The 13,384-nt window shown below is 41.1% G+C and overlaps 1 protein-coding gene across 1 annotated transcript in view; it reads left to right on the forward strand.

The window, feature by feature from the left end:
- Nucleotides 1-13,384, forward strand: part of epha8 (eph receptor A8) — a gene marked incomplete at both ends in the record, with an annotated part of 137,672 nt that overhangs the window by 114,085 nt on the left and 10,203 nt on the right. Inside the window, 7 exons of the mRNA XM_080026042.1 lie at nucleotides 460-622; nucleotides 2,739-2,835; nucleotides 4,210-4,277; nucleotides 4,574-4,699; nucleotides 6,698-6,883; nucleotides 10,762-10,823; nucleotides 12,174-12,383. Of these exons, the coding sequence (XP_079882168.1) occupies nucleotides 460-622; nucleotides 2,739-2,835; nucleotides 4,210-4,277; nucleotides 4,574-4,699; nucleotides 6,698-6,883; nucleotides 10,762-10,823; nucleotides 12,174-12,383 (912 nt within the window). The remainder of the gene's footprint in view (nucleotides 1-459; nucleotides 623-2,738; nucleotides 2,836-4,209; nucleotides 4,278-4,573; nucleotides 4,700-6,697; nucleotides 6,884-10,761; nucleotides 10,824-12,173; nucleotides 12,384-13,384) is intronic.

Here is a 13,384-nt window from a genome sequence, read left to right on the forward strand (position 1 = left end):
GTGTTTGAAAATAATACCCAGGCAAATGGCGGCCATCTTAGATTTGACCTCTCATAGTCGTCAGAGGTTAAATCTTACATCCCTCCAAATATGAAAATAGACCATATGGTGGATACTAAGTAAGTTAGAAAGAAACATAATTAGTATAAAAAATTATTCAGAATTGATACAAAGACCGTTCAAATCTGATCAGACGTCATCATCACGATCATCAAACGTTATATTGAAAATAGTATTTTCGTTGAGACACATGTCGGCCATCTTAAAAATGTTTGAATTATTACGTGGCTAACGTGGTATTCCAAAAACAGTAGCCCAAAACGGATATGCATATAAATATTTGTGCTTATATCAACATTTCAATGATTCCTCAGTCATTTTACATTTATCTGCTGTACTATGACCCGAATGCCAATTTTCCTCAATTCTAATTTTCGATGTGTCTTCTTCTCTCCTCAGGATAATGAGGAGCAGAGTTACTCCACTCTGAAGTCTAGAAATACCAGTGCCCGAGTGTCAGGCCTGAAGCCGGGCACCAAGTACATCTTCCAGGTCCGAGCCAGAACCTCAGCGGGCTCCGGTCGCTTCAGCCAGAACATAGAGATCCAGACTGGGAAAGCAGGTGTGTGTGTGTGTGTGTGTGTGTGTGTGTGTGTGTGTGTGTGTGTGCGTGTGTATGCGTGTGTGTGTGTGTGTATGATATGAAGAAATTGAAAAAGAGAGTGAAACCTCCTGCCTGCCATGAGCAGCAGGAACCCTGTATCAGTTGTGTGCCGTGTTGAGAGGTGAGACACTGATGGTAAATAGGGTAACATTTTTAACTTAATCATGAAACTTTGCCAGTTGATTATTTCCATTAAAGCAATTATGTTTTGTACTGCGATCTTCATAAATATTTGAAAGCTAGTGCTCTAGACGTTGAGCTGTTGGGCTATTGAGTATGAGTATTTAAAAAAAAATATTTGGAGATAATGGTTGCTAAATATGATGTAGAAATATAGAGACGCAAGCAGACATGGTTTATTCAAATAAACACTGAAATGTTCATTTCGGACCATATACTTATACAAGCATGAAAGAAGACATGTTATGTAAGAAAAATAGACAAACATCTCAAAATTGGCCAGTGTTGGAAAAAAATATGTTTTTGCCCGCCAGTTGGCTGTGTTAAAAATATTTGGCACAGAAAGGTTCACAAAGCCATACTGCACAGCATGGTCCAGGGCTAAAGAGGCTAGGGCTTCAGTAGTGAGGCCGACAACCGCCTCAGTCAATCCCCTCTGTGCTCTGTTAGTGGGCTCACCCCCTGTCAGCAGAACTGCACCCTATACCAGCTTAAGTCTTCACCTGTCTGTCCACCTGAGGCAAGTACAAACCTCAAAGTTAGGAATTACAAAAAAAAACATAACAAAAATACATATACACAACTATATAATACATTTCTCTTTCCTAATAGGGGTTGGGCAGATAACATGCAGAGAATGGCTGTGTTCGAAAAGCCATACAAACGTCTTACTCGTACTCATTTTGATGTCAATTTGAGTATGTGACGGTTGTATGCAAGTTTGTATAGGCGAGAAATGTCTGGATGAGTATTAACTTCCGGGAAGATTTTGTGTATGGATCGATAGGATACTTTTCCAACTCAACCGCCCCACAATGGGTTTCGTCTTTTCAAACTTCACGTACGTTTTTTTTTATTCTTTATTGCTCCTGTGTACTTAATTGTAAACGGTCCGACTAACCTCGCATACACAATCAATCGTTAAGTAGACAGTATGGAGTATATACATGTTGAGTATGTAGGAGGGAGGATGTTAGTATGGATTTTCGAACACAGCCCGGGTCTCTAGTAGCCTGGCACCGCCCGCCTACTTACTTCCGCTCAATTTTCATTTCCCTTCAATAGTCAGTCTGGGTCCGCGGTACAGAGGGAGTGGCTGAGAACAATAATGTGCGCCCGTTTCAGATGCAGAAGCATCAGATGACATACGTCACGACAAAATGTTATGTGATTGGTTGACAGATCCAGAGTGGCACTGGGCAGATCTAATAGTTTTAAACTTCAACAGACACCCGCCTTCAAGTGAGTCTACGTTTGTCAATTGAGCGATTCCAGACCTTCTGTACAAATGAAATGAAGTATGATGGTCTGGTAGGACTAGGCTAGGTCTGCAAAGCTAAATGTCTTGCCTGGTTGGAGTCCCAGTGCTGTTTCATTGACTAATGCCTTGTTTCGACTGAGCAGCACAGTTCGGTTCGGCACTGCCTCTATGGAAAAGGGGTAGCTAGTGTTCCTATAGGACCAAACCCGGGATTCTTCAGGACTGTGCTACACGGGGCCTTCCACTACTTTACATGTACAAACCCATTTTGAAGGTCATGTTGTCATGTTGTCCTTCAACTTTCAGTCAATTCCAAATAGTTGACATACACTGAATATTCCCAACCTCTTTATGACCCCGGACCAACTTAAAAAAAATGCAAACAGGAGGTAATTAGAAAAATGCTGAGCTATTTAATGAAGCTCTTAAATTCATTGTTTATCTTGTTTGACCAAGAGCACTGTACCTTGCTGCCTGTGTTTGCCAACTTGTGTCAGTGTAAGCCTGCAAACTCTTGGCTGCCGGAGGCCCCAATTCTTCAGCTAAGACACATTGTTGTGTTTGTGTGTGTTTGTGTGTGTGTGTGTGTGTGTGTGTGTGTGTGTGTGTGTGTGTGTGTGTGTGTGATTTCAGCTCCTCTGCGCTACAACACTATGAGCATTATCTGGATCTGCATGGCCCTGGTGTCCGCCCTGGTCACCTTTCTGGCCGTCATCATCTGCAGGAAACGGCAAGGCTACACTTTACCACACTACCCATCGCTGCTGTGTGTGGAACACTTTCTTACACTATACTCTAACCGTGTCTCTTCTTTGTTCAATGTTGCTTGTGATCGAAAGCCCCCATGTGCAGTGGTGTGTTTCTCCTTGCTTTCCCTACGTAATAATGGCTGAAACTAAAAATGAAACTGAGGTTGTTTAGGCTGAGATAAACTCTCCTTAAAAGATAACCTAGAAGTGTTGTCCAGGATTGAGAAGGATAACATTTAAGTCTGTGTTTGAGAAGCTAAAATAAATTTTATACCCTGTGTCATGTAAATGTAATCAGAATATTGGAGCTCACAAATAATCTGCATGCTTGTCTGTCAGTAAGAAGGACAATGAGTAGAGAGGAGTTTTAATGTTGTATACTCGGGGCACTGCCAGGGATTTTGGGCCAGATGAAAAGATACTGGGCCCCACCATAATAAGTGTGCTAAAGACCATCTTGTGTGGTGTGAATGCCATTTTAACAGTCAAATTATTAAAGGAAAAATTAAAACACGTGAATGCCCTTACTCAAAATAAATACAATTTAAATATACATAACCCCGTCAAAACCCAGAGCAAAATGATTCCAGCACAGCGAACATTCTGAGTTCATACGCAACCACAATGCCAATCATTCATGCTAGCTCGTCTGTCACAGTTATATTCAACATTTTAAACTTAGTCCTACTGTAAGACAAGATGCTTTTATGTACACAATGGACAAAACGGGTGGGAAATTAACAGTTTTCGTTGTATGTAAAGGTATAGAGGCAAGGTTACAAGAACGCATTGCCCAGTTGGAGCTGATTTTGCTAAGTGCTTTCCCAGTGCTAAACACATGCTGAAAGCTACAGACTAATGAGAGGAGGGAGACAGGCCGCCATCTTTGAATGTGCGAATTAAGTGTCAAATCCTTTCTCCCTGTCTCTCCGGAATGCTCTCCTGAGGTGTGTTTGTTCAGCCTCCTTAGCATGAATATTAATGTTATTTATACAACCTTTTAAAAACTATGGATTGTAATGTTGTTCAAACTGACCCTTTAAACATTTCTGTTCCTTGACCTATTTCCCCCTTAACCTTATTTCCAACTGAAAACCTAATTGACTAATTGTTCCTTAGAAATAACAAAGCATCCGAAAGTGATGAATAGCTCTTTTGAAGTTAATAATTCATTCTGAACAATTATTGGTTTATTAATTATGAGCTGTGGTTAGAGTCTGATAGAACAAATGTTTCACGATTGTCCTGTTCATTGCCGTATGTTTATGTGTATCTGTATGTGTGTGTGTGTGTGTGTGTTTGGATGACTGTTTGTGTGTGTTTTTCCTTTGTTTGTGTGTGTGTGGTTTGTATAGACATTGTGGCTACAGTAAAGCCTTCCAGGACTCCGATGAGGAGAAGATGCATTACCAGAACGGTCACGGTATGTTTGGCCCCATTCTTCAATTATTACCAATAATAGATTGAGATGAGGTCACCAATTTCTTCCCCATGTAATAAAGTTCATCCTCACAACAAACAATTGTATTCACGCTCTGAGTGATTACAGGAGCATGCAGGCACATTTTGTCCCCATTCTACTATTTTATTGTCTCTCCGCTCCTGCCTGGCAGCCATTTGTATTCCCTTTCATCAGGCTTTCCCACAGCCAGTGGCTCAGATGTGATGTTTTTCTCATTTCTCCGATATGTGACCAAATGCTAATGTTGTTTATCTTAGTGTCATTCCCCGACACACGCTTCTATATCGACCCACACACATACGAGGACCCCTGCCAGGCGGTCCACGAGTTTGCCCGCGAAATTGAAGCTTCCAGGATCAAAATAGAGAAAATCATTGGTTCAGGTAAAAACCACCAACTTGTGCACGCTCACACACACACACACACACACACACACACACACACACACACACACACATATACAGTATATATACACACGCACACACACAGACCGGCTGAGCTAACTTAAAATCATTGGCCAGTGTAAAGGCTGTGGTGTGCAGCAGAGAGGAGGATGGCAGAGCGGAATCAGAGCGTCGCGTGGGACTGTCAATCAGAGCTCCCTCAGACAGGCAGGGAATACTAACACTGTGTCAGCTCCACAATACACTGTGCTAGATATGATTCCTGCACACACACACACACACACACACACACACACACACACACACACACACACACACACACACAGAGCAACAATAAATACATAGAACTGAGATAAATGACAGCAATCAATATTAAATGAGCTTCAGATAACAATTGTATATCACATTTTAGGCTAATTTTCAGGTTCAAAATTGTAAATTTGGTTTCTACTACTAAGGGTGTATTCACACTAGGAAGGTCCGCTAGTTCACTTGCTTTGGTCCAGACCAAATAGAGTTTAGATTTTTTTCTTTTGGTGTGGTCCACTTTCATATTGCCCCTTTTGCAAGTGAACCAGCATTACGAAGCAAAACCACACGTGATCTGAGGTCATTCATTCATTGGACAGACATTCTGGGGTGGAGAGAAGCAGGAAGCACGAAGTGAAAACTGCGAAATATATAACTGATACGATATAGGGTTAAAAATAATAAATAAATAGGCCTACATCTAGCCTATAAATAAAATAAAAAAACATAAAATTATTGTTGTTTCATATGGTTATAATATGTAGGCCTGTGTCAATGATGTGGCTTGTAGCCTACGATGTGAAACATAATATGTACTGTATTTTTGCTGCTGGACGCACGGCTCGCGAGGAAATAGGCTCATGCTGACACACAGCTGATATAGCCGTGTGTCAGCTTTGTGTGAGTTCGGCGCAGCTCTGCTCCAAACTGACACGGGGATAGTATTGACGGTCCCGTAACATGGGAAGCAAAATAAAAACACGCACTTCATACAATGCGCAGCGTGAACCTGTTGGCACTGTGCGGGAGACGCTCCCCTCTCCTTCATCTGATCGCTGAACACATCAGCATGTTTACACGTCCTGTCTATCAAATGTAATATATTTGCTCGGGCTCCCGGTCAAACCACAACTAATCTTCCCAACAACGGCAACACTTTCCCATAATGTGAAGCTGACGGTGATTTATTAAAAAAGAAAAGGCACAGTGCTTCCTGCAATTGGGTCGGATCGAGTCCGGACAAATTCACACCACAAACGAACTGCAGCAGAGTGCGTATGGAACCGCATCGAGACCACCTCTTCAGCTTGGTCTCGGATCGTTTGTTTGGTCCGCCCCCGAGTGCGATTGCTGTATTCACACATGTCTGAAAGATGCGCACCAAAGGTGGAAGTGCACCTGAGTTCGTTTCAACCGAACTAAACACGGCATGTGTGAATACACCCTAACTGATTTCATGGTGTCCTTAAAACACTTTTTATTTCTCAGTCCCATTGCTAAATCTCCTCTTTTTCTACCAGTGTCTGAAATGCTCTGTTTTAGACCCTGTCTCTTTACGGCCAGCCTTCCATAAAGCCCAGTCTGGCCCTGAATCTAACAAGCCAGTCACTTGAACAAATAAAAAGAGAGACGTTTTTTTTCCCTCATACTTCTAGTCACACCAGGGATCTATATTAATGTTGAAAAAACATGAAAAGGTGCATGTTCTATAGGTGACCTTTAATGAGATAGAAGCTGATGGACAATTACAGCAACACTACCAATTTTGCACATATGCAGACAGCCTACAGTATTTGTGGATTTCTTATCTAACCTAGCAAATTAACTTACACATTTCTATTTACAGCCATGGCTTCGGAGCAATACATATTAAATGCGGTGGAATGAAAATGAAAGGCAGATTGTATTAGCTTTGATTTTGGGATCCTTCTGTGTCTGTGTGTTTAGGGGAGTTTGGAGAGGTGTGTTACGGACGTATGAGACTCCCGGGGAAGAGAGACATCCCGGTGGCCCTGAAGACCCTGAAGGCAGGATACACAGACAAGCAGAAGAGGGACTTCTTAGCCGAGGCCTCCATCATGGCCCAGTTTGACCACCCCAACGTCATCCGACTGGAGGGAGTGGTAACCCAGAGTACGCAGCCTCTAAAAAAAACGATCGAATTACCACATAGTAATAGTTGTGACTATCGTGATGTGAATGAGCTTGTTAAACAGCTTTTCTCAGGCTAGACACTTTGAAAATCATGTCACAGCACTTTTTTGAGAAACCCTCCCTGAGGACAGGGAGTGCACGGTCAGTTGACAAGTAAAACATAATATGCACCTTGAAGAAAATTAAAATATCCCCAACGTATTTTGAGTTCTTAGCTAACACATACTGTACTTACATGCTTAGGGTGTACGTGACGTACAACCTAAGCATATAAGTGCAGTACACTTATCATATTTCTCAATGTGGAACCATTTTCCAAAAAAGTATTTTACAGAATAAGTACTTTGAAGTTGTCTCCTACCTCTAGACTGCAGTGTTGTTGTAGCATTTATTTTCTTTTTAGACTAGCTGCATTTTTAAAGTAGACATTGTGATACTTCAAGCTCATTGAACTCTTTTTGATTGGAAATAAATCTAAAAGTCAAGTTAATAAAGTAACTTTAATTGCATTCATTTTATTCCCAAAATATACACTGGTAATAATTGTTTAACATTGTTAATATTGACTTAAAAACTGTTGTGAAATGGGGGCGCTCGTGGTGTAGTGGTTAGAGTGTCCCCCCTAAAGACTCAGTCCTCATCGCAGCAGACCCAGTTTCGATCTCCAACATGTGGTAGTTCTCTGCATGTCCTACCCTATTTGCCCCATTTCAACTCTGTCTCTCCAAATATGTGTAATAAGGCGAGGAACGCCCAAAAATAATCTTAACAAAAAAAAACAGTTGCGAAATGCAAAAAAAACATTATTATAAAGAACATGGTAAATTGCTATTGAAATATTGCAACTAAATGCAATCAAAAAATAAATAAATAATTTGGCAGCTTTACTCATAATTTAAGATTTCCATTTCCATTTTGTGAGGAAAATACATTGTCGAGTACCTTTTTATATTCCCATGAAGAGGCAGGAGAAGATTAAGAAAATGGCTTAAGATTTGCCATGGAGCTCAGATCACATGGGACTATGATAAGTTGCATTTATTTTTAGTGGGAGGGTAAAAGGTAAAATGAGGTAAAAGGATCTGTACAGGGGTTATAGTTCTGCTTATAATTATATCACATCACCACTTCCTTCACATAATTATTATGCCAGAGTGAAATTGGGTCCTTGCTTCATGCTCAAAATTGTTTCACAAACAAGGTACTTTAAAAGGTCAGTTCACCCAAACCATTGAAATAATTAAATTAATTTCAAACTTTCACAATAGAATGTAACCAATAATATTAACAGCAACATGTTTTTGTGATTCAATGAGAATGACATTGTACTTCCACATTTGAGTCTCAAATAGGATTAATTTCAATTGCATTGTGGCGTTGGCACATACTCTTGTTATAATTTTTACAGTAGGCTTATACTCACAGTGGCCCTCATTTATCAAACTTGCGTGGAAACTGGTGCAGAATCTGGCGCAAATACCTCCCTACGCCAGGTATCGCGTGGGATATATCAAACAGTCGTATCTCGCAAATCTTGGCATACGCCAGGCCATTATTGATAAATGCGGCGGCTGAAAACAATCGTATCACGCCCCTATATTTTCTCAGTTTAGAGGCCTCGCCCAGAGGTTTTACGACATGGATATGCACATTACGGCACAGAAGAGGAACTTCTCTGAAGTAGAAATTGACAAAATAAAAGCGAAAGAAGAAAAAAAAATAGTTTCATTTCGGAGCATTACAAGCGGCATCAAAGAACGACAGAAGGCAGCAGTTAGGAAGGGAATAACTCCTGCGGTCAACAGCGTTGATGTTGACAACAAACAATCTCCAGCGCTCAAATGCTATAAAACAGCATATACAATTATATGTCGCCATTTCTTTACATAGATGAAGAAAAAGTGGTCTGACTCAAAAATCGCCACTAAAAAAAGGGTGTTGCTGTTCTGAAATGCAACCAACGTGCGGGCATAATATAAGTGGTAGAGGAGAAAAAGACGCACCAACTGTCCGATAATGGTCCCCATAAAAGAAATACACGTCTGCAGAGATTTTAATGATTAAAATGTATTGGTCCTTTTAGATAGCACTACTCAAAAGGGGTTTAAAAACTAAAAATAACGCATTTTGCATTTTACTGTATGACAGTATGCGCTTGGCACGAGTGATCAGCCCGGCCGTCAGCTGCACAAGCCGACCCGGCAACAATCAGCTGTGAGAGCGCCCACTGTCCTGCTGAGCTGCTCCACTAGCAGATCGGAAAAACGTGCCGGTTAACGGTGGAAATAAATCGCTCGCTTAAGCGATCAATGACACATTAAAAGAGGAACTAACATCTAAAAAGTGCGTCAAATAAATAAAATGTTAAGTTGAATGTTGTGCCGTGTATTTTTTATCATAAAGAGCAGTGTAGGCCTACTACATATTTAATACTTAGGCTAACATTTTGAATGAATGCAGCCCCCGTGCCTCAGTGTCCCCCCAGCTGCTCCAAGTCGAAGATAACTGCCCTTACGCAGTCCCATGCAGCGCTCCTAAGTGGCCGGTGTGCGCACTATTGAATCAGCTCTCCTACTCAGTTTCACACCATAAGCTGCACAATTTTAAGTGATTAATATCTTTATTTCGGTCTGAGCAAACACTGCATTTGTATTACCTTCTAATAATTGTCCAACAAAGTCATCGGCTACCCGGCACAGCCTGCACTGCGAGTCCATGCTGTTTACAAACTTGCGTACACGAGCTGAGAGCTGGCGTGGGATTTGAGCGTATCCAACGTCCATATTGATAAATGCCGAGATTTGCGTGGAAATGTACGTACACCCATTTTTCTGGTCTACGCACGGTTGATAAATGAGGGCCATTGAGTCTATACACACACATCTAAATACTTTACTGTTTTATACTAACTACACTTTACTTAAATGTTTGACGGACATGAAGCCTATGATGCAAGACCACTGGTCACCTCAATAATAAGATACACTATTTACAGTATATAGTCACCAAAAATGGTTGATAAAAAATGTATGTCTTGTTGGTTTGGGTGAACTTACCCTTTAGGTCAAGGGGAAACATTAAAAACAGACTCTTTATCCAGACATACAGTACAGGCCAAAAGTTTGGACACGCTCAATGCGTTTCCTTTATTTTTATGACTAGTTACAATGTAGATTCTCACTGAAGGCATCAAAACTTTGAATGAACACATGTGGAATTCTTTGCTAAACCATTTCAGGTGACTCCCTAATGAAGTTCATTGAGAGAGCACCAAGGGTTTGTAGCGCTGTCAAAAAAGCAAAGGGTGCCTACTTTGAGGAATCTAAAATATAAGACCTATTTAAGAGTCATTTCACACTTTTTTGTTAAGTACATAATTCCATATGTCCCTTCAAAGTTTTGATGCCTTCAGTGAGAATCTACAACGTAAATAGTCGTGAAAATAAAGAAAACGCATTGAATGAAAAGGTGTGTCCAAACTTTTGGCCTGTACTGTATAAAGAGACTGTATTCGTGAGACTGTATTGGTGGCGCCGCGCTAGTGGCAGCCTGTTGCAGCAGCTCCGGCTTTGTCTTGCGTTTTAGGTGTTTTTAAAGTGTTTTCTTAAAAAAAAAAAAAAAAAAAAAAGATATGTGCTGTGTTGTGTTCTGTGTATGCTGGCTGCTGTAGCATCTGAATTTCCCTGCTGGGATGAATAAAGTATATCTTATCTTATCTTATTCATGCTTAAAAGCTAAAAAGCCCTCTTTAGGATAGGCTCACTGTGGAATAATAAAAACACATAGATGGAATCAGTTTCTGTAAATATGTAGTACAGCAGAGTGAGATCTCTGAGCGTTCCTGTGTGTTTCCTCAGGCAAACCGGTGATGATCATCACAGAGTACATGGAGAACGGCTCTCTGGACTCCTTCCTCAGGGTTTGTACATTCAAGCAGTTAATCTTTTTCTTTTGTTTTACAGGGCTTTTTCTATTTTCTGCAATTAAGTGTTGATCTCTTGTCCTTCTGTATTAGGCTATGATGGCCATAACTGCTCATCATTTAACATTGCGCTGGGCAATATGCCAAACATGTTATCCACTAAAATATTCATACCAGTAGATATCCATAATTGTAACAACGAATGTCAAATCATTCTTCACACAGGTCTCTATTGAAAAGGAGATCTCGATCTCAATGGGACTACCTGTTTGAATAAAGTTTAAAGGTGTAGTCAATGAATATCTCCTCACGATCCGCTTCCTGTCTGTGTACTGTGATCGTGTGTGATTCTAACATTTGAAAATGTTCTTTGACAAGACTGTTAATCAGTTGATTTAACATTGTATTACATCGACAATGTTAAACAGCCCCCACTATTTGCTTACATGAATGTGGATTATTACTTTAAAGCAAATCCCTCTCGTCTTTTATTCTCTCATCTTTAATCTTGTTTTTATCTTGATTGAAATCTCTTCTATTATCGCTCTCCTCATCTTTTTCTGTTGCTATACCATCACGTTTATTCATCTGCCTTTAAAGGAATAGTTTAAAAAATATATTTTTAGCTCTATGGCTCACTCGACTCAAGAAAATGCGACAGAAACGGTTCCTGTAACTGTGCATGCATTTTTGATCTAGAAATGGGCAAAAGTCACTCATCCAGGTTAGCTTAGCTCAAACTGGTAGTCAAGGGGAGCAGGTCAAAAGATAAACTTTAACGACATCCCTAATGCTACGATCTCACTGCTGGTGCTGGTGCTAACCGGGCCAGTCTGCTGTGCTGATGGTGCTTTACCCAAGCTAAAGGGTGCTAACTTGGTTCATAAAGCAAAACTGATAGCTGTACACAGCAGGCAACAGACAAATAGGCTATTCACAGAATTTATGAGAGCAAACTGTGACTATTATGTTTTCATCCATCTTAATTTCCTCTGTCCGTCGTCCCGAAGCGAGTGACGTCGGGAGGAGCTCAACGCTGATTGGCTATCGCGGCGCGGCCGGCGGCAAAAAGTTCAATATTTTCAACTTCTGCCGCGGCCGCGCTCGCCGCCGGTCGCCCATTCGCGCGACGCCGCGCAAAATACATTGACTTTGTATGTAAACTCGCCGCACGGTGGTGTGCAGTGTGTTCGCACCTTAAGGGCTCCTGTGTGCTTGCTGGGACTGGTCGCCTTTTCTAGAGCCGGAGAGTGAGGCAAAATGTTCAAACTTATTTATTTTAGCCTCTCCTCCTCCTTTCTGATCTTCCTTTCTACCTTTTCTTTCTGCCTTTTACCCCATATATAGAGACACGATGGGCAGTTCACCATCATCCAGCTGGTGGGGTTGCTGCGTGGCATTGCGGCGGGGATGACCTACCTGTCTGACCTGGGCTACATCCACAGAGACCTGGCCGCACGCAACATCCTGGTCAACAGCAACCTGGTGTGTAAGGTGTCTGACTTCGGCCTGTCCAGAGTGCTGGAGGACGACCCCGACGCCGCATACACCACCAGTGTGAGTTTTCACATTGAGGCAAGCATTATTGAAGCACAAGCACAAACACAAAAACACACACACACACACACACACACACACACACACACACACACACACACACACACACACACATACATTCCTACCTCGCTAACAGTGGACTATTTGTCTATATTGACCAAGTGAGGATCTCTATTTATGGAAATAAAAAAATTACAAAAAGGAGAAAAAAAGCATAGAACATTTTCTTTTAAGGTATTTTATCATAATATTGCTTCAAATGTGGATTTTTCTTTCTTTAAAGAGGTGCCCAGGGGAACTTTCAGTTTGTGTTCATTCTTGCACCCCCTTTGGACAAAAGAGGTAGTGTTCATACTACTGTAGTTGTTGCTGGGTGAGGGTACCCATGACAAAGGCATAAAGAAAAACTATATAAGAATAGCATTATTTGCACTGATGGTCTCGTTTGCTTTTACATGTAATTAATAATCATTAGAGGAAAAATGTGATTTTTTCAGAAATATTTCAAAGTTCCTTGTCGCACCTTCTAAGAAGTAGCCAAGAGGGGACTTGAATCCTTGAGTTATATCTAAAAGAGGGTACACACACACACACACCTTCACATATCTGTCAAAGTTGAAGACTCATGGTAAAATACACATTCATGATCGCAATGAGTTCCATACAGGTAGGAAGCCTCATACGATCAAATTGAACTTAGTGGTGCTCCTTTTTTTTCTAAGATTATTTTTTGGGCATTATCAATGCTTTATTTATAGTGCAGAGAGACAGAGATGAAATGGGGCAGAGAGGGGAATGACATCCAGAGAACTGACCACGGGTCTGAATCGAACCGGGTCTGCTTCTGAGGACTGAGCCTCATGTGAGGAACGCTCTAACCACTACACCACAAGCCCCCCCCAATAGTGCTCCTTTTGATAGAAACTGAGCTTTATATTAAATATCAGTGGAGAGTCATCTTTAAGGCTGCCCAGGCAGCCTTAAATTAGTGGTGGCCTTGA

Source organism: Ammodytes marinus, assembly GCF_949987685.1.
Source record: "Ammodytes marinus genome assembly, chromosome: 4".
NCBI classification, from domain to species: Eukaryota; Metazoa; Chordata; class Actinopteri; order Uranoscopiformes; family Ammodytidae; genus Ammodytes; species Ammodytes marinus.